The 20,632-nt window shown below is 40.0% G+C and overlaps 1 protein-coding gene across 2 annotated transcripts in view; it reads right to left on the bottom strand.

The window, feature by feature from the left end:
• Positions 1–2,161: 2,161 nt before the first annotated feature.
• LOC126249739 (zinc finger protein GLI3-like) overlaps positions 2,162–20,632 on the bottom strand; it is a 51,639-nt gene continuing 33,168 nt past the window's right edge. The window contains exons 9-10 of one of the 2 annotated variants that reach the window (XM_049951419.1): positions 17,761–17,913; positions 2,162–2,746 (exon numbers count right to left, since the gene is read on the bottom strand). In XM_049951419.1, coding sequence (XP_049807376.1) covers positions 2,619–2,746; positions 17,761–17,913 — 281 coding nt within the window. In that variant the 3' untranslated portion in view covers positions 2,162–2,618. The remainder of the gene's footprint in view (positions 2,747–17,760; positions 17,914–20,632) is intronic. The other variant, XM_049951418.1, reaches the window with a different exon arrangement.

The raw sequence follows: 20,632 nt of genomic DNA, 5'->3' as shown, positions 1-20,632 counted from the left end.
CAAATTTCAAAGTTCACCATGTTGCTTCACCTTTGCATTTGTGTTGTTCCACCTATTTGAATGATTTACTGTTGCCCACAACGGCAAGGTTTTTTGATGACCCACTGACGCACAGAGACCTAGGCCTCTACTTCAGCTAGTTACTGAGACTTATATTTCATTATTGATTTCCTTTTGTGTTGTACAGCATTTGGTGAAGCAGCAGAGCACCTTATGTGACCACCAAAGATACATAAAACTATTAATGTTATCTCTTGTCTCCTGTTGAACTCTTTAAGAAAAGAACTGTGTTCTGTTATGTGTTGTATTTGTTGGCACATGCATGTAAATTACTGAACTTAATAATATCTCACTGTTTATGTGGCTGTCTTTAGCATTGTGGTTTGTCACTCTTAATGCAACTTACTGGTTTCATAATATTCTGTTTATACAATAATTTAGGAGAGGCTGAGCCAGATGTTTTTGTTTGTAGAACTTTACAAAAGAGCATTCATATCATCTTGTGTTGTTTTTAATTACACATTTCTGTAAGGTTGAGATTGAGATTTCTCTGTGAAATTGTGTCCTATTTATCTTCCCAGTTTGAACAGGACTGTTGAAGAATCATTGGTGGATTTTACTTCTTCCTTTTGTCAGTGTGTGTATTCATTTACAATATACATCTATATAGCTGAGGTCACTAATGCACTTTTCTTTGAAGGCACTCAGCTTGACAGTACTGCATTAAAATAATGATCATCAGTATTTAGCAGTCAAGGAGAGAAGAGGTGATGGCATACAGTTGCTGATCACTGGTGTGCATCAGTGTTCTGGGTTAAATTCCAACCTCTCAGCAGTTTTTTATGCAATGATGTTATGTGACTCTATTGACAGTAGTAAATCCTCGAGATGATTCAATTAAGCTTGGTGTCTCCTTTGGTTTTATGTGTCAGCACTGAGTTGCACTCTCTCCCATCTCTTCCTCATCATCAACAATGTTGAAATAACACTAAACTCTAGAATAACAAAGCAATAATACCATTGTGTACATGGTAACATTGCTTTCAAGGCAGGCAGATTAACAATACCTCATAAATCTTTGAGCTAGTAATCCCATACAAATTAAAATTGTGTATTGGGTCAAGACTTGAACCTGGACCTTCCTTCCAGAAGTGCTAATCTCACATGGTTTGCTTTGGAAGTAAGGAGATGAAGTACTGGTGGAAGTAAAGTTGTGATGGTGAATCGTGAGTCATGCTTGGATAGCTCGTTCAGACGAGCGCTTGCTTGCAAAAGTCGAAGGTCCCATATTCGAGACCTGGTCTGGCACAAAGCTATAATCTGTCAGGAAGTTTCAGATCAGTGCACACTGATCCCATTCTTGCAGGTTCTTTTTCCAGCCACAGTGATGTTGGAGGTTTGATGTTTTACCGGATTCCTGATATTCATGGTACACTCGTGAAATGGTCGTACTAGAAAATCGCCACTTCATCGCTACCTTGGAGATGCTGTGTCACATTGCTCAAGCACTGACTATAACACCACATTCAAACTCACTTAAATCTTGATAACCTGCCATTGCAGCAGCAGTAACTGATCTGACAACTGTGCCAGACACTTTTTGTCTTATATAGATATTGTCAACAGCAGCACTGTATTTTGCCTCTTTACATATCTCTGTGTTTGAATATGCATGCCTATACCAGTTTCTTTGGCGCTTCAGTGCAATATGAACAAGCAGTGATGATAAAACAATGTTTAATTTGTTGTTTTATATTTGTAACTATTATTTTTTCTTTGTCAAAATCAGTTAAAGGGGTTTACATTTTACTGTTCCATTTGCTTTTTAATGTTATCTAAAAAGCTTTTAAACCAATTTTTAACAAGTTCGCTTTTTCAAGTACTAAAACATATGACACAATATTAGGTAAATATTTTGTCACAAGGCTAAGGAACTTCAGCACTCTGAGATACCTCTACTCAACGTTTGAAAGGCAAGTTTTTAAGTGTTACAAGAAAGGGATGTGAAAAGTGAAAAAGAAACTGTAGGACCAAACTAGTAGGCCCTACTACTTCTCTATGCTGCTGTAAAACAGAAACAGAAGTTCATTAAAAAAGGTTTATTTATCTTCTCAGAGAAAAATTAAAATATCACTCAACAATACCTAACATAAAAACAACAGAAAATCAATGTACAAAAAGATATGAGATCAATTAATATATTTATGGAATAGTTTTCTATTATAGTATTTTGTATTCCTCTTAAACAAGGAAGTAGTCACGGTCCAACACTTTATCTTCCTAATTTAATATTTTGTACATCACACATGTTTACTTCAGTGCTGTTGCTGACAATGTAATATAATGTAGCAAATTACACCAATAATTTAGTATCTTATTTTTACACTATGATCTACAATGGAGCACATTTCAGTTGATAACTGAAATATTTTGTACTAGAAACAACTCACTGGATCCTTGCCCAGAATTAATTGGCAAGGAACGTATTTTGAAGTAAATAAATAGTTTCCAGTTTATCATCACCACATTAAACTGCAGTAAATGTCAAAAGCACAACACGTCTAAGAGCACTATCTGTAAGAAATTACTGTCTCTCAGTAACATGCTGTGTGTGTGTGCTAAGATGTTTCCTCAAAAGTCAAGTGAGAGTGATGTGCCATCTCATGCGAAGCAGTTATCTGAAGAAACTGGTGATTAAGTGATTCATCTAGCTCCAGATGTTCTTGCAGGGCTGTTTCAATGTAACCTAAAATAATGAAAAATATGTCTTTAATATAATCAAGTATTAGCTATTAAAATAAAAAGAATGAAGATGAAAAATTGTTAAAGTAAACACAAAGGCAACACACACTACCAAATATATATATATATATATATATATATATATATATATATATATATATATATATATATATATATATATATATATAACAGAGGGAAACATTCCACGTGGAAAAAATATATCTAAAAAGAAAGATGATGAGACTTACCAAACAAAAGCGCTGGCAGGTCGATAGACACACAAACAAACACAAATATACACACAAAATTCAAGCTTTCGCAACAAACTGTTGCCTCATCAGGAAAGAGGGAAGGAGAGGGAAAGACGAAAGGATGTGGGTTTTAAGGGAGAGGGTAAGGAGTCATTCCAATCCCGGGAGCGGAAAGACTTACCTTAGGGGGAAAAAAGGACAGGTATACACTCGCACACACACACATATCAATCCACACATACAGACACAAGCAGACATATTGGTCTTTAAATATGTCTGCTTGTGTCTGTATGTGTGGATTGATATGTGTGTGTGTGCGAGTGTATACCTGTCCTTTTTTCCCCCTAAGGTAAGTCTTTCCGCTCCCGGGATTGGAATGACTCCTTACCCTCTCCCTTAAAACCCACATCCTTTCGTCTTTCCCTCTCCTTCCCTCTTTCCTGATGAGGCAACAGTTTGTTGCGAAAGCTTGAATTTTGTGTGTATATTTGTGTTTGTTTGTGTGTCTATCGACCTGCCAGCGCTTTTTATATATATATATATATATATATATATATATATATATATATATATATATATATATATATATATATATATATATATATATTTTACATTTGATAATAGCACATGACTGTTGTTGTGGTCTTCAGTCCTGAGACTGGTTTGATGCAGCTCTCCATGCTACTCTATCCTGTGCAAGCTTCTTCATCTCCCAGTACCTACTGCAACCTACATCCTTCTGAATCTGCTTAGTGTATGCATCTCTTGGTCTCCCCCTACGATTTTTACCCTCCACGCTGCCCTCCAATACTAAATTGGTGATCCCTTGATGCCTCAGAACATGTCCTACCAACCGATCCCTTCTTCTGGTCAAGTTGTGCCACAAACTCCTCCTCTCCCCAATCCTGTTCAGTACCTCCTCATTAGTTATGTGATCTACCCATCTAATCTTCAGCATCCTTCTGTAGCACCACATTTCGAAAGCTTCTATTCTCTTCTTGTCCAAACTAGTTATCGTCCATGTTTCACTTCCATACATGGCTACACTCCATACAAATACTTTCAGAAACGACTTCCTGACACTTAAATCTATACTTGATGTTAACAAATTTCTCTTCTTCAGAAACGCTTTCCTTGCCATTGCCAGTCTACATTTTATATCCTCTCTACTTCGACCATCATCAGTTATTTTGCTCCCCAAATAGCAAAACTCCTTTACTACTTTAAGTGTCTCATTTCCTAATCTAATACCCTCAACATCACCCGAATTAATTCGACTACATTCCATTATCCTTGTTTTGCTTTTGTTGATGTTCATCTTATATCCTCCCTTCAAGACACTGTCCATTCCATTCAACTGCTCTTCCAAGTCCTTTGCTGTCTCTGACAGAATTACAATGTCATCGGCGAACCTCAAAGTTTTTATTTCTTCTCCATGGATTTTAATACCTACTCCGAATTTTTCTTTTGTTTCCTTTACTGCTTGCTCAATATACAGATTGAATAACATCGGGGAGAGGCTACAACCCTGTCTTACTCCCTTCCCAACCACTGCTTCCCTTTCATATCCCTCGACTCTTATAACTGCCATCTGGTTTCTGTACAAATTGTAAATAGCCTTTCGCTCCCTGTATTTTACCCCTGCCACCTTTAGAATTTGAAAGAGAGTATTCCAGTCAACATTGTCAAAAGCTTTCTCTAAGTCTACAAATGCTAGAAACGTAGGTTTGCCTTTCCTTAATCTTTCTTCTAAGATAAGTCGTAAGGTCAGTATTGCCTCACGTGTTCCAGTATTTCTACGGAATCCAAACTGATCTTCCCCGAGGTCGGCTTCTACTAGTTTTTCCATTCGTCTGTAAAGAATTCGTGTTAGTATTTTGCAGCTGTGGCTTATTAAACTGATTGTTCGGTAATTCTCACATCTGTCAACACCTGCTTTCTTTGGGATTGGAATTATTATATTCTTCTTGAAGTCTGAGGGTATTTCGCCTGTCTCATACATCTTGCTCACCAGATGGTAGAGTTTTGTCAGGACTGGCTCTCCCAAGGCCGTCAGTAGTTCCAATGGAATGTTGTCTACTCCGGGGGCCTTGTTTCGACTCAGGTCTTTCAGTGCTCTGTCAAACTCTTCACGCAGTATCGTATCTCCCATTTCATCTTCATCTACATCCTCTTCCATTTCCATAATATTGTCCTCAAGTACATCGCCCCTGTATAGACCCTCTATATACTCCTTCCACCTTTCTGCTTTCCCTTCTTTGCTTAGAACTGGGTTTCCATCTGAGCTCTTGATGTTCATACAAGTGGTTCTCTTATCTCCAAAGGTCTCTTTAATTTTCCTGTAGGCAGTATCTATCTTACCCCTAGTGAGATAAGCCTCTACATCCTTACATTTGTCCTCTAGCCATCCCTGCTTAGCCATTTTGCACTTCCTGTCGATCTCATTTTTGAGGCGTTTGTATTCCTTTTTGCCTGCTTCGTTTACTGCATTTTTATATTTTCTCCTTTCATCAATTAAATTCAATATTTCTTCTGTTACCCAAGGATTTCTATTAGCCCTCGTCTTTTTACCTACTTGATCCTCTGCTGCCTTCACTACTTCATCCCTCAAAGCTACCCATTCTTCTTCTACTGTATTTCTTTCCCCCATTCCTGTCAATTGTTCCCTTATGCTCTCCCTGAAAATCTGTACAACCTCTGGTTCTTTCAGTTTATCCAGGTCCCATCTCCTTAAATTCCCACCTTTTTGCAGTTTCTTCAGTTTTAATCTACAGGTCATAACCAATAGATTGTGGTCAGAGTCCACATCTGCCCCTGGAAATGTCTTACAATTTAAAACCTGGTTCCTAAATCTCTGTCTTACCATTATATAATCTATCTGATACCTTTTAGTATCTCCAGGGTTCTTCCATGTATACAACCTTCTATCATGATTCTTAAACCAAGTGTTAGCTATGATTAAATTGTGCTCTGTGCAAAATTCTACCAGGCGGCTTCCTCTTTCATTTCTTAGCCCCAATCCATATTCACCTACTACGTTTCCTTCTCTCCCTTTTCCTACACTCGAATTCCAGTCACCCATGACTATTAAATTTTCGTCTCCCTTCACAATCTGAATAATTTCTTTTATTTCATCATACATTTCTTCAATTTCTTCGTCATCTGCAGAGCTAGTTGGCATATAAACTTGTACTACTGTAGTAGGTGTGGGCTTCGTATCTATCTTGGCCACAATAATGCGTTCACTAAGCTGTTTGTAGTAGCTTACCCGCGTTCCTATTTTCCTATTCATTATTAAACCTACTCCTGCATTACCCCTATTTGACTTTGTGTTTATAACCCTGTAGTCACCTGACCAGAAGTCTTGTTCCTCCTGCCACCGAACTTCACTAATTCCCACTATATCTAACTTTAACCTGTCCATTTCCCTTTTTAAATTTTCTAACCTACCTGCCCGATTAAGGGACCTGACATTCCACGCTCCGATCTGTAGAACGCCAGTTTTCTTTCTCAGCACATGACTATGATTTCTTTTTCCTAATAATAGGCTGGGATGAACTCATGCTGACTCAGGATCCTTCCACATTGTCTGACTGTTTTTATGGGTGCTGGAGGCCTTGTATATAGTTAGACACCAGCATTATTGTTCATTGTTTTATTTGATGAATCTTATCTTTAGATGTAATCCGTGTTTCAATAATTTGGAGTCACATCAAAGACGTTCTTATATACCCCCAAATCTGGAGAGAAAGATCGGAAAGAAGTTTCACTCAAGCCTCTAAAAGCATGGGTGTTACAAGATATTTTAATGATTAACTAAGTGCAGATTTTAGTAGAATAAAAGTCTGCCTTAGTTGTCAGTAATTTCTCATTTATTGCAGGACTGCTTTTGAAGCATAAAGTTTCACCTTCAGGAGCCACCAAATAATTATGGAAATATATTGCCGGTCCCAAGCCCGGATCCTCATCTTACAAGTGATGAGGGAGGAGGAGGGGGAGGAGTAACAACCTCGTAAAAAAACCTGGGTCCATCTGGCTCCGGATGGTAGCACCCTGTGAGGGCCCCTGCCTAGGGTTACGGGTGAAAACCGGTCAACAGTCTCATAGGCGGATGAGGAATTTTTAACTCCCAATGGCTGAGAGAGCGGAGGAACCAAAAATCTATAACTGCAAGCGTGTGTACCCAGATTGGGCGGCTTGTGGGCAGCGTCTGTTCCTCATGTTAGAGGCGGCTGTTTCAAGAAACCTTCTAACGCTAACAACGTTAGTCGTATTCCTGGTAGGTTATGCAAGTAATCTCCCCAACTTTGAAGAATTTCAACAGTTACAATCTTAACGCATGATGGAAATGTCTTTCAATAACGAAACTACCCCAGGTGGCCAATCTACCGTCGGCAACGACGCAAGCAGACCAAAGGATTCTGGGGAGTCTGCAACACCATGCAAATCCAACAAGATTAAACCCAGACAAAACTTCAACATAGCAACTCTCAACATAAACTCCCTTCTCAAAGTGGGAAAACTTAAGCACCTTACAGACCAGTTACACACGGAAGACATACAAATTGTGGCGCTACAAGAAACTCGCTTCACTGATGAAAACACATTTGAATCAAACAAATTCAGAATATTTAAAGGAAAACCTGGAAAAATTGTAATGAAGAAATGCCCTCAGCTTGGCACAGCTTTTGCTGTAAACACAAAAATTCTGAACTCCGTTGAACATTTTTGGTCAACATCATCGAGAACATCTTTCCTCACTTTTCGATGTGCAAATAAAAAATACACATTAATCAATGTTCACATTCCCACAAATGACAAAAATAATGCTAAAAATAGGGAAGAAACAGATGAATTCTGGGAAAACCGTAAGGATCATATATCAGAAATCCCAGAAAACAATGCAAAAATACTTCTAGGAGATTTTAACGCTCAGATTGGAAAAGAAAAGAAATTCCGCGATATTGTCGGCAACTTTCCTGCACACAAACGAACCAACAAAAATGGAGAAAGGTTAATTATGCTCTGTAAGCAGTTTAAACTCAAGCTAATGTCAACACGTTTTAAGCATCTTCCCAGAAAACAAAAAACCTGGGTATCTCCGATAAAGAGTATCGGAGAATTTCAAATAGATCACGTTGCCATCTCCTCCAAATGTGAAAAAGAAATATTGAACACACGTGTCCGAAAATCTCTAAACCTCGATTCCGATCACTATCTCACGAAAATAAAAACCAAACTGATCCCACAAAACAAACAGAAAAGCAGAAACGGTGAATATAAAAACAGAAATAAAATAAATTTTGATCTTACAACCCTGAGAAATTACAACCTTAAGTCCAACTCTAACCTCAAGGATTTTCAGAAAAAACTAAAGACATTCTCCCCTTCACAAAACCTCCAAGAATTTCAGAACAACTTGATTGAGGCAACAGAAATAACCTTTCCAAAAAAGAGCAAACCGAGACACCCGTGGTGGGACAGCAACTGTAATGAAGTTCTGCATGAAAGACTTAAAGCCTGGAAAAAGTGGAACTCACATAAAACTGAAAACAACTTTGATGAATTTAAGCAAGCCAGAAAGAATGCCTCGAAAACTATTCGCAACACCAAGAGACAATATGAAAAACAACAACTGGACTCAATCGAAGAGAATTTCAAGAAATGCAACACGGCAGCTTGGTACAAAACATTCAACCAGAAACTCCGAGGATACCAGTCCCCTTGCCTAAACCTTATGAGAAATAATAAGACTCTCGCCACCAACAATACTGAAAACTGTGAAATCCTGGCTGAATATTTTGAGACACTCCTAAACTGCCAAACACCCATCCAGACTCTCAGTTTTATGCAACCAGAAACATTACCAACACATTCAACACCTCCGACATGAGAGGAAATCACAAACATAATCAAAAATCTCAAAAACAGGAAAGCATGTGGAGAAGACACAATTACAGCAGAAATGCTCAAGCTTGGGGGAGAAACATCAGTAGAAGCACTACACAAAGAACTTGAACAAGTATGGGAAACCAAGAAAATCCCAAGTCACTGGAAAACTGCCCTAATTCACCCTTTGTTTAAAAAAGGTGACAAAAGGGATGTTAACAACTATCGTGGAATATTGCTTTTCCCAGTCCCATACAAAATTCTATCAAAAGCCCTGCTCAATCGTGTATCACCAATTATAGAGGGAAAACTTGGAGAATATCAAGCTGGCTTCAGACCAGGAAGATCCTGTGCCGAACAAATTTTTAACCTCAAAACAACATTGAACTATTTATTTACAAGGAGCAAGAAATATTTCATAACATTCATTGATTTCAAAAAAGCTTATGACTCAATCGATAGGGACACACTCATCAAAACACTTCGAGAATATGAAATTGATGAAACAACAATCACCATAATCAAAGAAACATTAACAAATACAACATCAAAAGTAAAATTCCAAGGAGAAATTTCACGGCATTTCGAGGTCAAAACCGGCGTCAGACAAGGAGATGCGCTGTCCCCGGTACTCTTCAACTGTGTTCTGGATAAAGTCATAGCAGAATGGAAAAAACTCACGCAAAAACATGGAGTTGAGAAAGTCCAAATTGGAGGAAAGTGCTACAAAGCCATTGAAACCAACTGTTTTGCCTTCGCTGACGATCTCGCCTGTTTAGCTTACACACAAAAAGACACAATAAAACAAATAGAATTACTTAAAGAAACTGCTGAAAAAGCAGGCTTGCAAATTTCATTTGAAAAGACAGAAATCATTACAAATATCAAAAATCCACCAAAGAAAATAACTACGAAATACGGGAAAATACAGGTATCTAAACATTTTAAATATCTTGGTGAACTAATTCAGCCTGTGGCAAAAGGTCATCCAGCCTGCCGGGCTAGAATACAAAAACTAGAGACAGCAACTCACTACTGCAGACAAATGTATTCAAGAAAATGTATATCCAGAAACATTAAACTCAGACACTACCAGACTGTTATTAGACCGCAGATACTATATGCATCAGAAACACTGGCAAATTTTACATACGCGGAACAGATAGAAAATCGTGAAAGAAGAATTGTGAGGACAATTCTTGGACACAGGAAAATAACAGATGATCAAGGCAAGCCTGTATACAGACTAAAAAGCAACAAAGAAGTGTATACGAAGTGCAGCAAAATTACAGACGAAATTAGAAAAAGAAAATGCTCCTTTTATGCTCATATCATGAGGATGAACCCGAATAGGCTTACAAAACAAATATTTTCGTACATCGCAAATCTAAAAAATAAAAATTTATGGTTTATCAACACAGAAAGAGATCTAAAAGAAATGGACATAGATCAGGAAACAATATTTAACAGAAACCTTTTTAGAAAAAAACTGAATTCATTCACGGGTTTCGGTGTGAAAATTAAGAAGACTTGTGGAACTAAATGGTCTGAAGAGAGAAAAGCCACCTTCAGCGCAAGAATGAAAGAAGTGTGGACTGAGAGAAAGAAGACTTCCCAGAAGTGCAAGAAATAACTGTTTTCACGGTCTTTAATGGCCAAATTTGTATAATAATAATAATTATGGAAAAATATAAATGTGTGGCACTCAGATCAGTCAGTCAGTCATCACACACATACCAAACAAACACATGGGAGCCTAAGACAAGCAACAGTGTTGCCCACCTTGACAGCCAACACAGACTTCTGTCATCTCATGACTGACTCCGGTCACTGCCAAACATTTGAGTGTCCATAGTTATTTGGTGGCACATGAAGATGGAGCTTTAGGCTTGGAAAGCAGTCACGCAATAAATAAAAAATTATTTCCAACTGAAGAGGATTTTTATTCTATTAATATGTTTCTCAGTTGTGGATGTTCACCTGATCATTTAGTCTGTAAATATAGATGGAATTACAGGACTGAATGGTTCAAGATATTACACTGCCACTTTTACATACAAAGGAGTTAAAATTTTGAGAGTTACATCAGCTCTTTACCCACCAATCTATTCTGCACTCTACTATTGCAGTATACATCCTTTACACATATATAATATTTATTTAGTTAAATTCATAATTTTTATTAAAGAGGTTAGGCTCATGTTAAGCCAAAGGTCATTTGAAACATGCAGTCACATCTTTATCATACTTATTTGCCATCGGACTGTTGATGTGACAGAATTGAGGGTAGCTTTACTCCAAAGATACAGATTTAGTTATAAAGTTCCTAACTGTATGCCTAAGTGACACATGCTATTTTAAACTCCTGCTGTCACTACTCCACAGAACGAAGTCAGTAACACATTAAAAAAAAAAAATGAGAAATACATATACAGGGTTGAATGGACATAATGTTACATATTTACAGCCACTATCAATGGTGCAGCAATGTACATCTGATTGTTATTCCAGTTATGCAAATGTAAAGGTGAGGTTTTTGGGCCCAGTGATGGTCTGATCCTAGACTGAAATCAATTGTCTCTAATAAAATATATTATTACAGATGTGTATTGCATAAGCAGTTCTTAACAATAATTAAAGCTGTACAACGCCATCTCCATAAAATATTTCTACTAATGAGAAAGGTGTCTTGAAATCACAGCAGTTTGTATTAGACAAAGTAGTTATTATATTTCAAGTTAATAGAAAATGTCCCTACAATACCTAAACTTCACTCACATCCACATCTCCACTAGACTTTTTCATTGCTTCTCTGATTCAGTACAGTTGTGGTAAAAATTATAATTTGTCTCATTTCATACAAAAGTAACACAAACCAACAATTAGTGATATCAGTGCCGATTTTTTGCACTCTGATTAATGATTGTTCAGAACGCACTCACCTGCAACTCACTCTGCAGATTCCCTCAGACCAACTGCCATGTGTCAAGCAGGCAGGCACGAAAATGCTGCTACACTTGAATGATAGGGTATCCCTGTGCCACCTATGGGCTCTGGTCCAGCAGAGATGAGTTAGAATTGATACGTAGTCAACTTTATCGATATCTGTACCCTTACACAACCATCAGTCCTTGATAAAGGATATCAGGACCCAGGTATCATGTTAATAAGAAGTCTGCCCAAAAGCCTGCTGGATGGTGTACATGACATTAATATTCCAAAGGAGCTCAAAGACTGTCTGATGGAAAAGGAATGTTATGGTTTTATTGATTACTTATTAAATTAAATTTTTTGGTATTGGTATAGTGTTGAAAGCCCAACCATCAGTCCTTGAAAAAGGATATCAGGACCCAGGCACCAAGTAAATAAGAAGTCTGCCCAAAAGCCTGCTGGATGGTGTACATTACATTAATATTCCAAAGAAACTCAAAGGCTGTCTGATGGAAAAGGAATGTTATGGTTTTATTGATTACTTATTAAATTAAATTTTTTGGTATTGTTCATTGTAGTAATTAGTGTCAAAAGCCAAAGTTAAATTATTGCTCTTTGTCTCAGTGTCCAGTTACATCTTCAGTGTGCAGTTTACCTTGATGTCAAGGCTTTTTTTTCTTTTATTATAGACCAGCTGATTGCCTGGTGTTGCCTGGGTATGTATTTATTCTGAGCTTCTATTAGGTCATCTCCTCCTCACACTTCTCTTCGTCCATTTCCTGCTTCACTCTCTCTCTGTCCATCTCCTCTACCCTCACTCTCTGTCCACCTCCTCCATCCCCCACCCCCCCTCCCTCCTACACTGTCCACCTCACCCTGCTCATCTGTCCACATTCTCCTCCCTCTCTCTCTTTACATCTGCTCCTCCTCTATGTGTCCATCCATTCCCTCCTCCTCTGCACATCTCCCACTCACCCTCTAATTCCACCCACCCTCCCTCTCTCTATCTCCCCCTCCCCCCTTCTCTCTCTCTCTCTCTCTCTCTCTATCTCCCCCTCCCCCCTTCTCTCTCTCTCTCTCTACCTCTATCTCCCCCCCCCCCCCTCTCTCTCTCTCTCTCTCTCTCACACACACACACACACACACACACACACACACACACACACACACACACACACACACACACACACTCTCGCTCCATCTCCTCCTTGCCCCTCTCTCTATCCATCTCCTCCTTCCTCTCTCTCTGTCCTCTGTCCTTATAGTTCTCCCCCCCTCTCTCTCTCCATCTCCTTTTCTTCTCTTTCTCTGTCCATCTCGTCCTCCTCCTGTCTCAGTTCATCTCCTTCTCCACCTCTCTCTGCATGCCTCTTTTGCCCCCTGTCTCTGTTCATCTACTGCTCCTACCTTTTTCTGTCTATCTCCTCCTCTCCCCTCTCTCTGTCTTATTTCCTCCTGCTGCACTCACTGTCCATCTCCTCCTCTCTCCTATCTGTGCCCATCACCTTGTCCCCCTTGCTGTTTGTCCTCCTCTTCCTCCTCGTCTTCCTCATTCTCCTCCTCCTCCTCCTCCTCCTCCTATCTCTTTCCATGTCATCATGCTCACCCCAATTGCAGTCTGGTGGTTTTACCCCCACGGCATTTCTTTGTCAATGGTAACTAATATGTGTACCAAATTTGGTTTAAATTGTCCCAGGGACTTAGGATATGATTTTTACCCATGGTTTTGCCATTTACTGATATGTCAAATATATTTCATATATATTTAGCATACTTCACACGTATTTATCCACACATTTTACCTGCATCACTAGCGAATTTCGACCTCCAATTTCATTTTCACATAGCTCAATGTTTATAACATCGTATCTCCTGAACTACATGCTACACAATGATATAACTTTGCAGATACATCCTGTGGTATATATGGCTACTGTCTGCAAAATTTGTTGTGAATAGACTTAATAGTAAAGAAGTAATGAATTAAAATGTTATGCATGATGTGGTAGTTTTTCATCAATGTCAGTGTTTGAGACATCTTATCTCCTCAGCTATATACACTCCTGGAAATGGAAAAAAGAACACATTGACACCGGTGTGTCAGACCCACCATACTTGCTCCGGACACTGCGAGAGCGCTGTACAAGCAATGATCACACGCACGGCACAGCGGACACACCAGGACCCGCGGTGTTGGCCGTCGAATGGCGCTAGCTGCGCAGCATTTGTGCACCGCCGCCGTCAGTGTCAGCCAGTTTGCCGTGGCATACGGAGCTCCATCGCAGTCTTTAACACTGGTAGCATGCCGCGACAGCGTGGACGTGAACCGTATGTGCAGTTGACGGACTTTGAGCGAGGGCGTATAGTGGGCATGCGGGAGGCCGGGTGGACGTACCGCCGAATTGTTCAACACGTGGGGCGTGAGGTCTCCACAGTACATCGATGATGTCGCCAGTGGTCGGCGGAAGGTGCACGTGCCCGTCGACCTGGGACCGGACCGCAGCGACGCACGGATGCACGCCAAGACCGTAGGATCCTACGCAGTGCCGTAGGGGACCGCACCGCTACTTCCCAGCAAATTAGGGACACTGTTGCTCCTGGGGTATCGGCGAGGACCATACGCAACCGTCTCCATGAAGCTGGGCTACGGTCCCGCACACCGTTAGGCCGTCTTCCGCTCACGCCCCAACATCGTGCAGCCCGCCTCCAGTGGTGTCGCGACAGGCGTGAATGGAGGGACGAATGGAGACGTGTCGTCTTCAGCGATGAGAGTCGCTTCTGCCTTGGTGCCAATGATGGTCGTATGCGTGTTTGGCGCCGTGCAGGTGAGCGCCACAATCAGGACTGCATACGACCGAGGCACACAGGGCCAACACCCGGCATCATGGTGTGGGGAGCGATCTCCTACACTGGCCGTACACCACTGGTGATCGTCGAGGGGACACTGAATAGTGCACGGTACATCCAAACCGTCATCGAACCCATCGTTCTACCATTCCTAGACCGGCAAGGGAACTTGCTGTTCCAACAGGACAATGCACGTCCGCATGTATCCCGTGCCACCCAACGTGCTCTAGAAGGTGTAAGTCAACTACCCTGGCCAGCAAGATCTCTGGATCTGTCCCCCATTGAGCATGTTTGGGACTGGATGAAGCGTCGTCTCACGCGGTCTGCACGTCCAGCACGAACGCTGGTCCAACTGAGGCGCCAGGTGGAAATGGCATGGCAAGCCGTTCCACAGGACTACATCCAGCATCTCTACGATCGTCTCCATGGGAGAATAGCAGCCTGCATTGCTGCGAAAGGTGGATATACACTGTACTAGTGCTGACATTGTTCATGCTCTGTTGCCTGTGTCTATGTGCCTGTGGTTCTGTCAGTGTGATCATGTGATGTATCTGACCCCAGGAATGTGTCAATAAAGTTTCCCCTTCCTGGGACAATGAATTCACGGTGTTCTTATTTCAATTTCCAGGAGTGTATGTCATAAAGTGATATAATTTTGCTGGTGCATTCAGTCATTCAGTGGTACATGTGAATACTGTCTGCAAAATGTGTCATGAATACAGTTAGTCATAAAGAATCAATAAATTTAGATGTCACGTTTCATGTGGCACTTTTACTGCATTAGCAGTGAAAATGTGGTAAGCGATAAACTCTTTTCCTTTATCATTTTGTGTGAGTTGTCAGCAAGAAAACGTTTTGTAAAGGTTTGAAATCATGTGAAAAGGTTTGTTGCAAGGCTCTAAGTGTTCTCATTCTCAAATGCTGGATGACTAAAGTACGAGCTTTCGCACATTGTTGGTTACACTGCTTTTTCACCCCCACCTCATCCCTTTGATAGGTAGATGGTTCTTACCCCCACAGCAGTTCTCTCTAGACAGTATGTGTACCAAGTCTGGTTAAAGTAGATCTAGTAGTTTAGGTTGAGATGTGGAACATACATATGAGGTGCATTCAAGTTCTAAGGCCTCCGATTTTTTTTTCTCCGGACTGGAAAGAGATAGAAACATGCACATTGTTTTAAAATGAGGCCGCGTTCATTGCCAATATGTCCCAGAGATGGCAGCACTGTACGGCAGATGGAATTTTACCGCCAGTGGCGAGAATGAGAACTGTTTGAAATACTTAAAATTGGGACGTTTTCCTTACTTGAACAGCGTGCAATCATTCGTTTTCTGAATTTGTGTGGTGTGAAACCAATTGAAATTCATCGACAGTTGAAGGAGACATGTGGTGATGGAGTTATGGATGTGTCGAAAGTGCATTCGTGGGTGCGACAGTTTAAGGCAGAACATCATGTGACAACAAACTGAAACAACCTCGGGCTCGCACAAGCCGGTCTGACGACATGATTGAGAAAGTGGAGAGAATTGTTTTGGGGGATTGCTGAATGACTGTTGAACAGATCGCCTCCAGAGTTGGCATTTCTGTGGGTTCTGTGCACACAATCCTGCATGACGACCTGAAAATGCGAAAAGTGTCATCCAGGTGGGTGCCACGAATTCTGATGGATGACCACATGGCTGACCATGTGGCATGTTGCCAAGCAATGTTGACGCGCAACGACAGCATGAATGGGACTTTCTTTTCGTCGGTTGTGACAATGGATGAGATGTGGATACCATTTTTCAATCCAGAAACAAAGCGCCAGTCAGCTCAATGGAAGCACACAGATTCACCTCCACCAAAAAAATTTCGGGTAACCGCCAGTGCTGAAAAAATGATGGTGTCCATGTTCTGGGACAGCGAGGGCATAATCCTTACCCATTGCATTCCAAAGGGCACTACGCTAACAGGTGCATCCTATGAAAATGTTTTGAAGAACAAATTCCTTCCTGCACTGCAACAAAAACGTCCGGGAAGGGCTTGCTCGTGTGCTGTTTCACCAAGACAACGCACCCGCACATCGAGCTAACATTACGCAACAGTTTCTTCATGATAACAACTTTGAAGTGATTCCTCATACTCCCTACTCACCTGACCTGGCTCCTAGTGACTTTTGGCTTTTTCCAACATTGAAAGACACTTTCCATGGCCGCACATTTACCAGCCATGCTGCTATTGCCTCAGCGATTTTCCAGTGGTCAAAACAGACTCCTAAAGAAGCCTTTGCCGCTGCCATGGAATCATGGCATCAGCGTTGTGAAAAATGTGTACGTCTGCAGGGCGATTACGTCGAGAAGTAACGCCAGTTTCATCGATTTCGGGTGAGAAGTTAATTATAAAAAAAATCGGAGGCCTTAGAACTTGAATGCACCTCGTACATATTTACATACATCCATGTTTATAATATGTGTTGCTGTGTTTGCCACAATCTAGGTTATTAAACCAGGATGCCTGTACACATTATTTTCCAGCTTACACCAGAATGCTTATTAGTGATCACAGAATTATGTCCTGAGCTTACTACAATAGAAAACTGACAATGATGACGCTATGGCATTCTCACATTTTTTTCCCCACTTCTATGTTCACAAACTGTCTGGTTACATTTGACCCAACTCTCTCTGTTTCACTCTCTATCTCTCTCTCTCTCTCTCTCCCCTCGCCCCCCCTCCCCCTTCCATATACCACTGCTCTCTCCAACTCATCCCCTACCACACATAGATATCAATACAACATCACTGTACTCCATACAGATTTTAAATTTTATGATACCAATAATTAAATTCACAAGGACTTGCCATTGCCCCCTGTTCAAGTATAGTAGTTTAATCAAATATCACATAATGAAACTATTACAAGGCTGATGTTTGGTCTAGCATTTTTCCTTTTTAATTGTAGTCATATTATGGGATTCCCTGTCTCTAATGTCCTGTTAATTAAATACTGTTTCCCTGACAGGTGTTACACAATTCACAAACAGCAGTAGGACAATGAAAATAATTGAAAGTGAAGAAAAATAAGTTAAATATTTAATGGCTAAATAATGAAAGTGTCATACCTATATTATCGCTCAACATTTTTTGTATAGAATCATAGGGAATGTATTCTGGAACTGCACCATTATGGCTCTCTGATGGTTCTTGTGAGGTGGCTGATGTGATATCCTCTTCATCATTTTCATGGTTTACATTGTTTGTAAATACGTGTTGATCTGTAAAGAAAATTTAAGACAATGTGTTTATACAATCTATAAAAAAAATCTTCATTCAAATCCAACACTGCCCACATTGTTTGAATCATTTGCAACTCCTGTGTTCTATCACATATGAGACTTTTGGTAATTTATCACCTGTGTTTCCCTATAGTCTGACTGAAAGATATTATCAGAGGGATTTTTCAATGTAATAAAAGCAGCTCTGCTTGTTGCTGAAGGCATTTTCCACTTATTAATGCAGTTGTGCTATAATCTTTGCTTTTACACATTGTCTGAATGTGGGTGTTGTATTTAGTATTGATTGTTGTTAAATAAGGTACAAGGTAACAGTCTCTGGGAATGCAAAACATAAAAAAGAAGGAGTTTGATTTAAAAAGCGCAATAAACACACACAACAGTTGTTTATCTCTCAAACAATAATGATCCTACTGGACAAATGTAACTGATAAATAAATTGAACATTTATTTCATAGACTAAAAAGTAAATATTCTCAACCCAAAGGTTACTTTGAACACAGTGTGGCTTTACTAGATGTGGTGCTGTTGGAGGTGGCATGCCCTTGGGTTTGAGCTGACTTAACTAGCTAATTTAAGGTGGATGCCAAACCATGATGCAATTTGGCATTTTTCAGAATAACAGATAATTCTGAGAAGGGAAAGATGCCATATATGAGAGGTGTAGTGTCGGCAGACTTGCCAACACTACGCACACTAATTGCAAGAGGCGGCCAAGATGCACGCGCTAACTCACGAAGGATGGAGTGAGGTCTGAAACAGGAGACTTAATGAATGCTATAAAGAAAATACGTAGCTTCTGCACTACTTAACTTTTAATCCTTCCTTTGTATACATCGTTCTTGATGAGACATCTGGAGATTGTGGCGATACAAGTGAGACTCTTTAGATACAAGCTATCTAAGGCTAATGGCGCCTTGCTAGGTCGTAGACATGAACTTAGCTGAAGGCTATTCTAACTGTCTCTCGGCAAATGAGAGCAAAGGCTTCGTCCGTATAGTCGCTAGCAATGTCGTCGTACAACTGGGGCGAGTTCTCGTACGTCTCTCGAGACCTGCCGTGTGGTGGCGCTCGGTCTGCAATCACACAGTGGCGACATGCGGGTCCGACATGTACTAATGGACCGCGGCCGATTTAAGCTACCACCTAGCAAGTGTGGTGTCTGGCAGTGACACCACAAGAGGAAAAATTTTAAGACCAATTGCCTATGTTGGGTACTTCTATTTTTTTTCTAATCCTTCCATATTTTTGGGGTGCATGCATTTTGGTTGTCAGCCACCTTTAGTCACAATTACTGTCATAGTTCTGCAGTCCAAAAATCATTAGAACCTACATTGGCCATGAAGTATAAGCTTCATGTTGCCAAGAACTGTGGCAGAGACAGGGCCTCTGTGGCACCTCTTATACTGTCAGTATGTAACAGAGCAATCTGGGACTATCCTATTTGTTCTTATACCACTCCAGATGCCAGTATTATTATTTTTTTCCTTTTCCGATTTCTTTTCATGAAAAGTACATATGTGATAGTAATGAGAAATAACTAATTTCTTTTTTAAGTGGAATTTAATTGAAATTGATAATTCACGGAAGATTTTAATGATTGCAGATGTCAATAGTACATTTGATTCATATGAAAACATTTTATTTTTATTTAAATAAATATTCATGATTTGCTATGCCTGTAAACCACATAACATAAAATTCCAGTACTGACCTAGTGTATCTGAAAGCTCTCTTTCTAACAAACATTTCACTTTCTTCAAAAACTATGTATTTCAAAAAGTTCAAATCTTAAAATGTAATTCCTTTCAGACTTCACTGCCATAGTTTTGTAGCCCCAGTTCTTCTGTGTCCAAAAATGTATACTTTACTTAAATTACTTGTTAGTTTTTTCAGTTATTCCAATTAGAAAATGACATTTTCCAGAATCTTTTAGTAAAGTTTGTGAATCCCTGTTCATATTCAGTTGCTCTCCCAAAACATAGAACTTATACTTTTGCGATTTTCTAACTATGCGACTATTGGTGGGTAGGTTGGTTGGTTGGTTGGTTGGTTGGTCGGTCGGTCGGTTGGTTGATTTAGGGGGAGAGGCCCAAACATGGAGGTCATTGGTCCCACCTGATTAGGGAAGGATGTCAAAGGAAGTCAGCAGTGCCATTTCAAAGGAACCATCCCAGCATTTGCCTGAATTGATTTAGGGAAATTTCAGAGACCTGAATCAGGATGGCCAGACACAGTTTTGAACCGTCATCCTCCCAAATACGAGTCCAATGTGCTAACCACCACACCATATCACTCAGCAACTATTAATTAAAGAAACTTATTTGCTGCCTATTGTATCCATGTTCCTTTCAATTTTCCTGCCTTTTATGACAATATCTAAAATGGAACAGCTTAGATTTTTACTTATTTGTGATTTTCTGTAATAAGCACATTTATAAATAGATGTTCCACACAAAGCCTGAGTGGGCTATCATTCTACCAGTATAGCCAGTATAGTATTCATTTTATTCAGTCAGTCTCCGATATGCCGTCAGTGTGACATTGCAGTAAAGTTACTATGTTTGTTATGGGTGTTACCAACTGAAAAACTGTTAAGAAACTCATGGACTATTTGAAATGCTGACATGTGTTATGTAAAATGTTAAGATGACTAAATACAAGCTGATCATTAACTGTTTAAAGCAATAAGTACATTTAA

The sequence above is a fragment of the Schistocerca nitens genome, chromosome 3 (assembly GCF_023898315.1).
Source record: "Schistocerca nitens isolate TAMUIC-IGC-003100 chromosome 3, iqSchNite1.1, whole genome shotgun sequence".
NCBI lineage: Eukaryota > Metazoa > Arthropoda > Insecta > Orthoptera > Acrididae > Schistocerca > Schistocerca nitens.
This window is presented reverse-complemented; position numbering and strand designations above follow the sequence as displayed.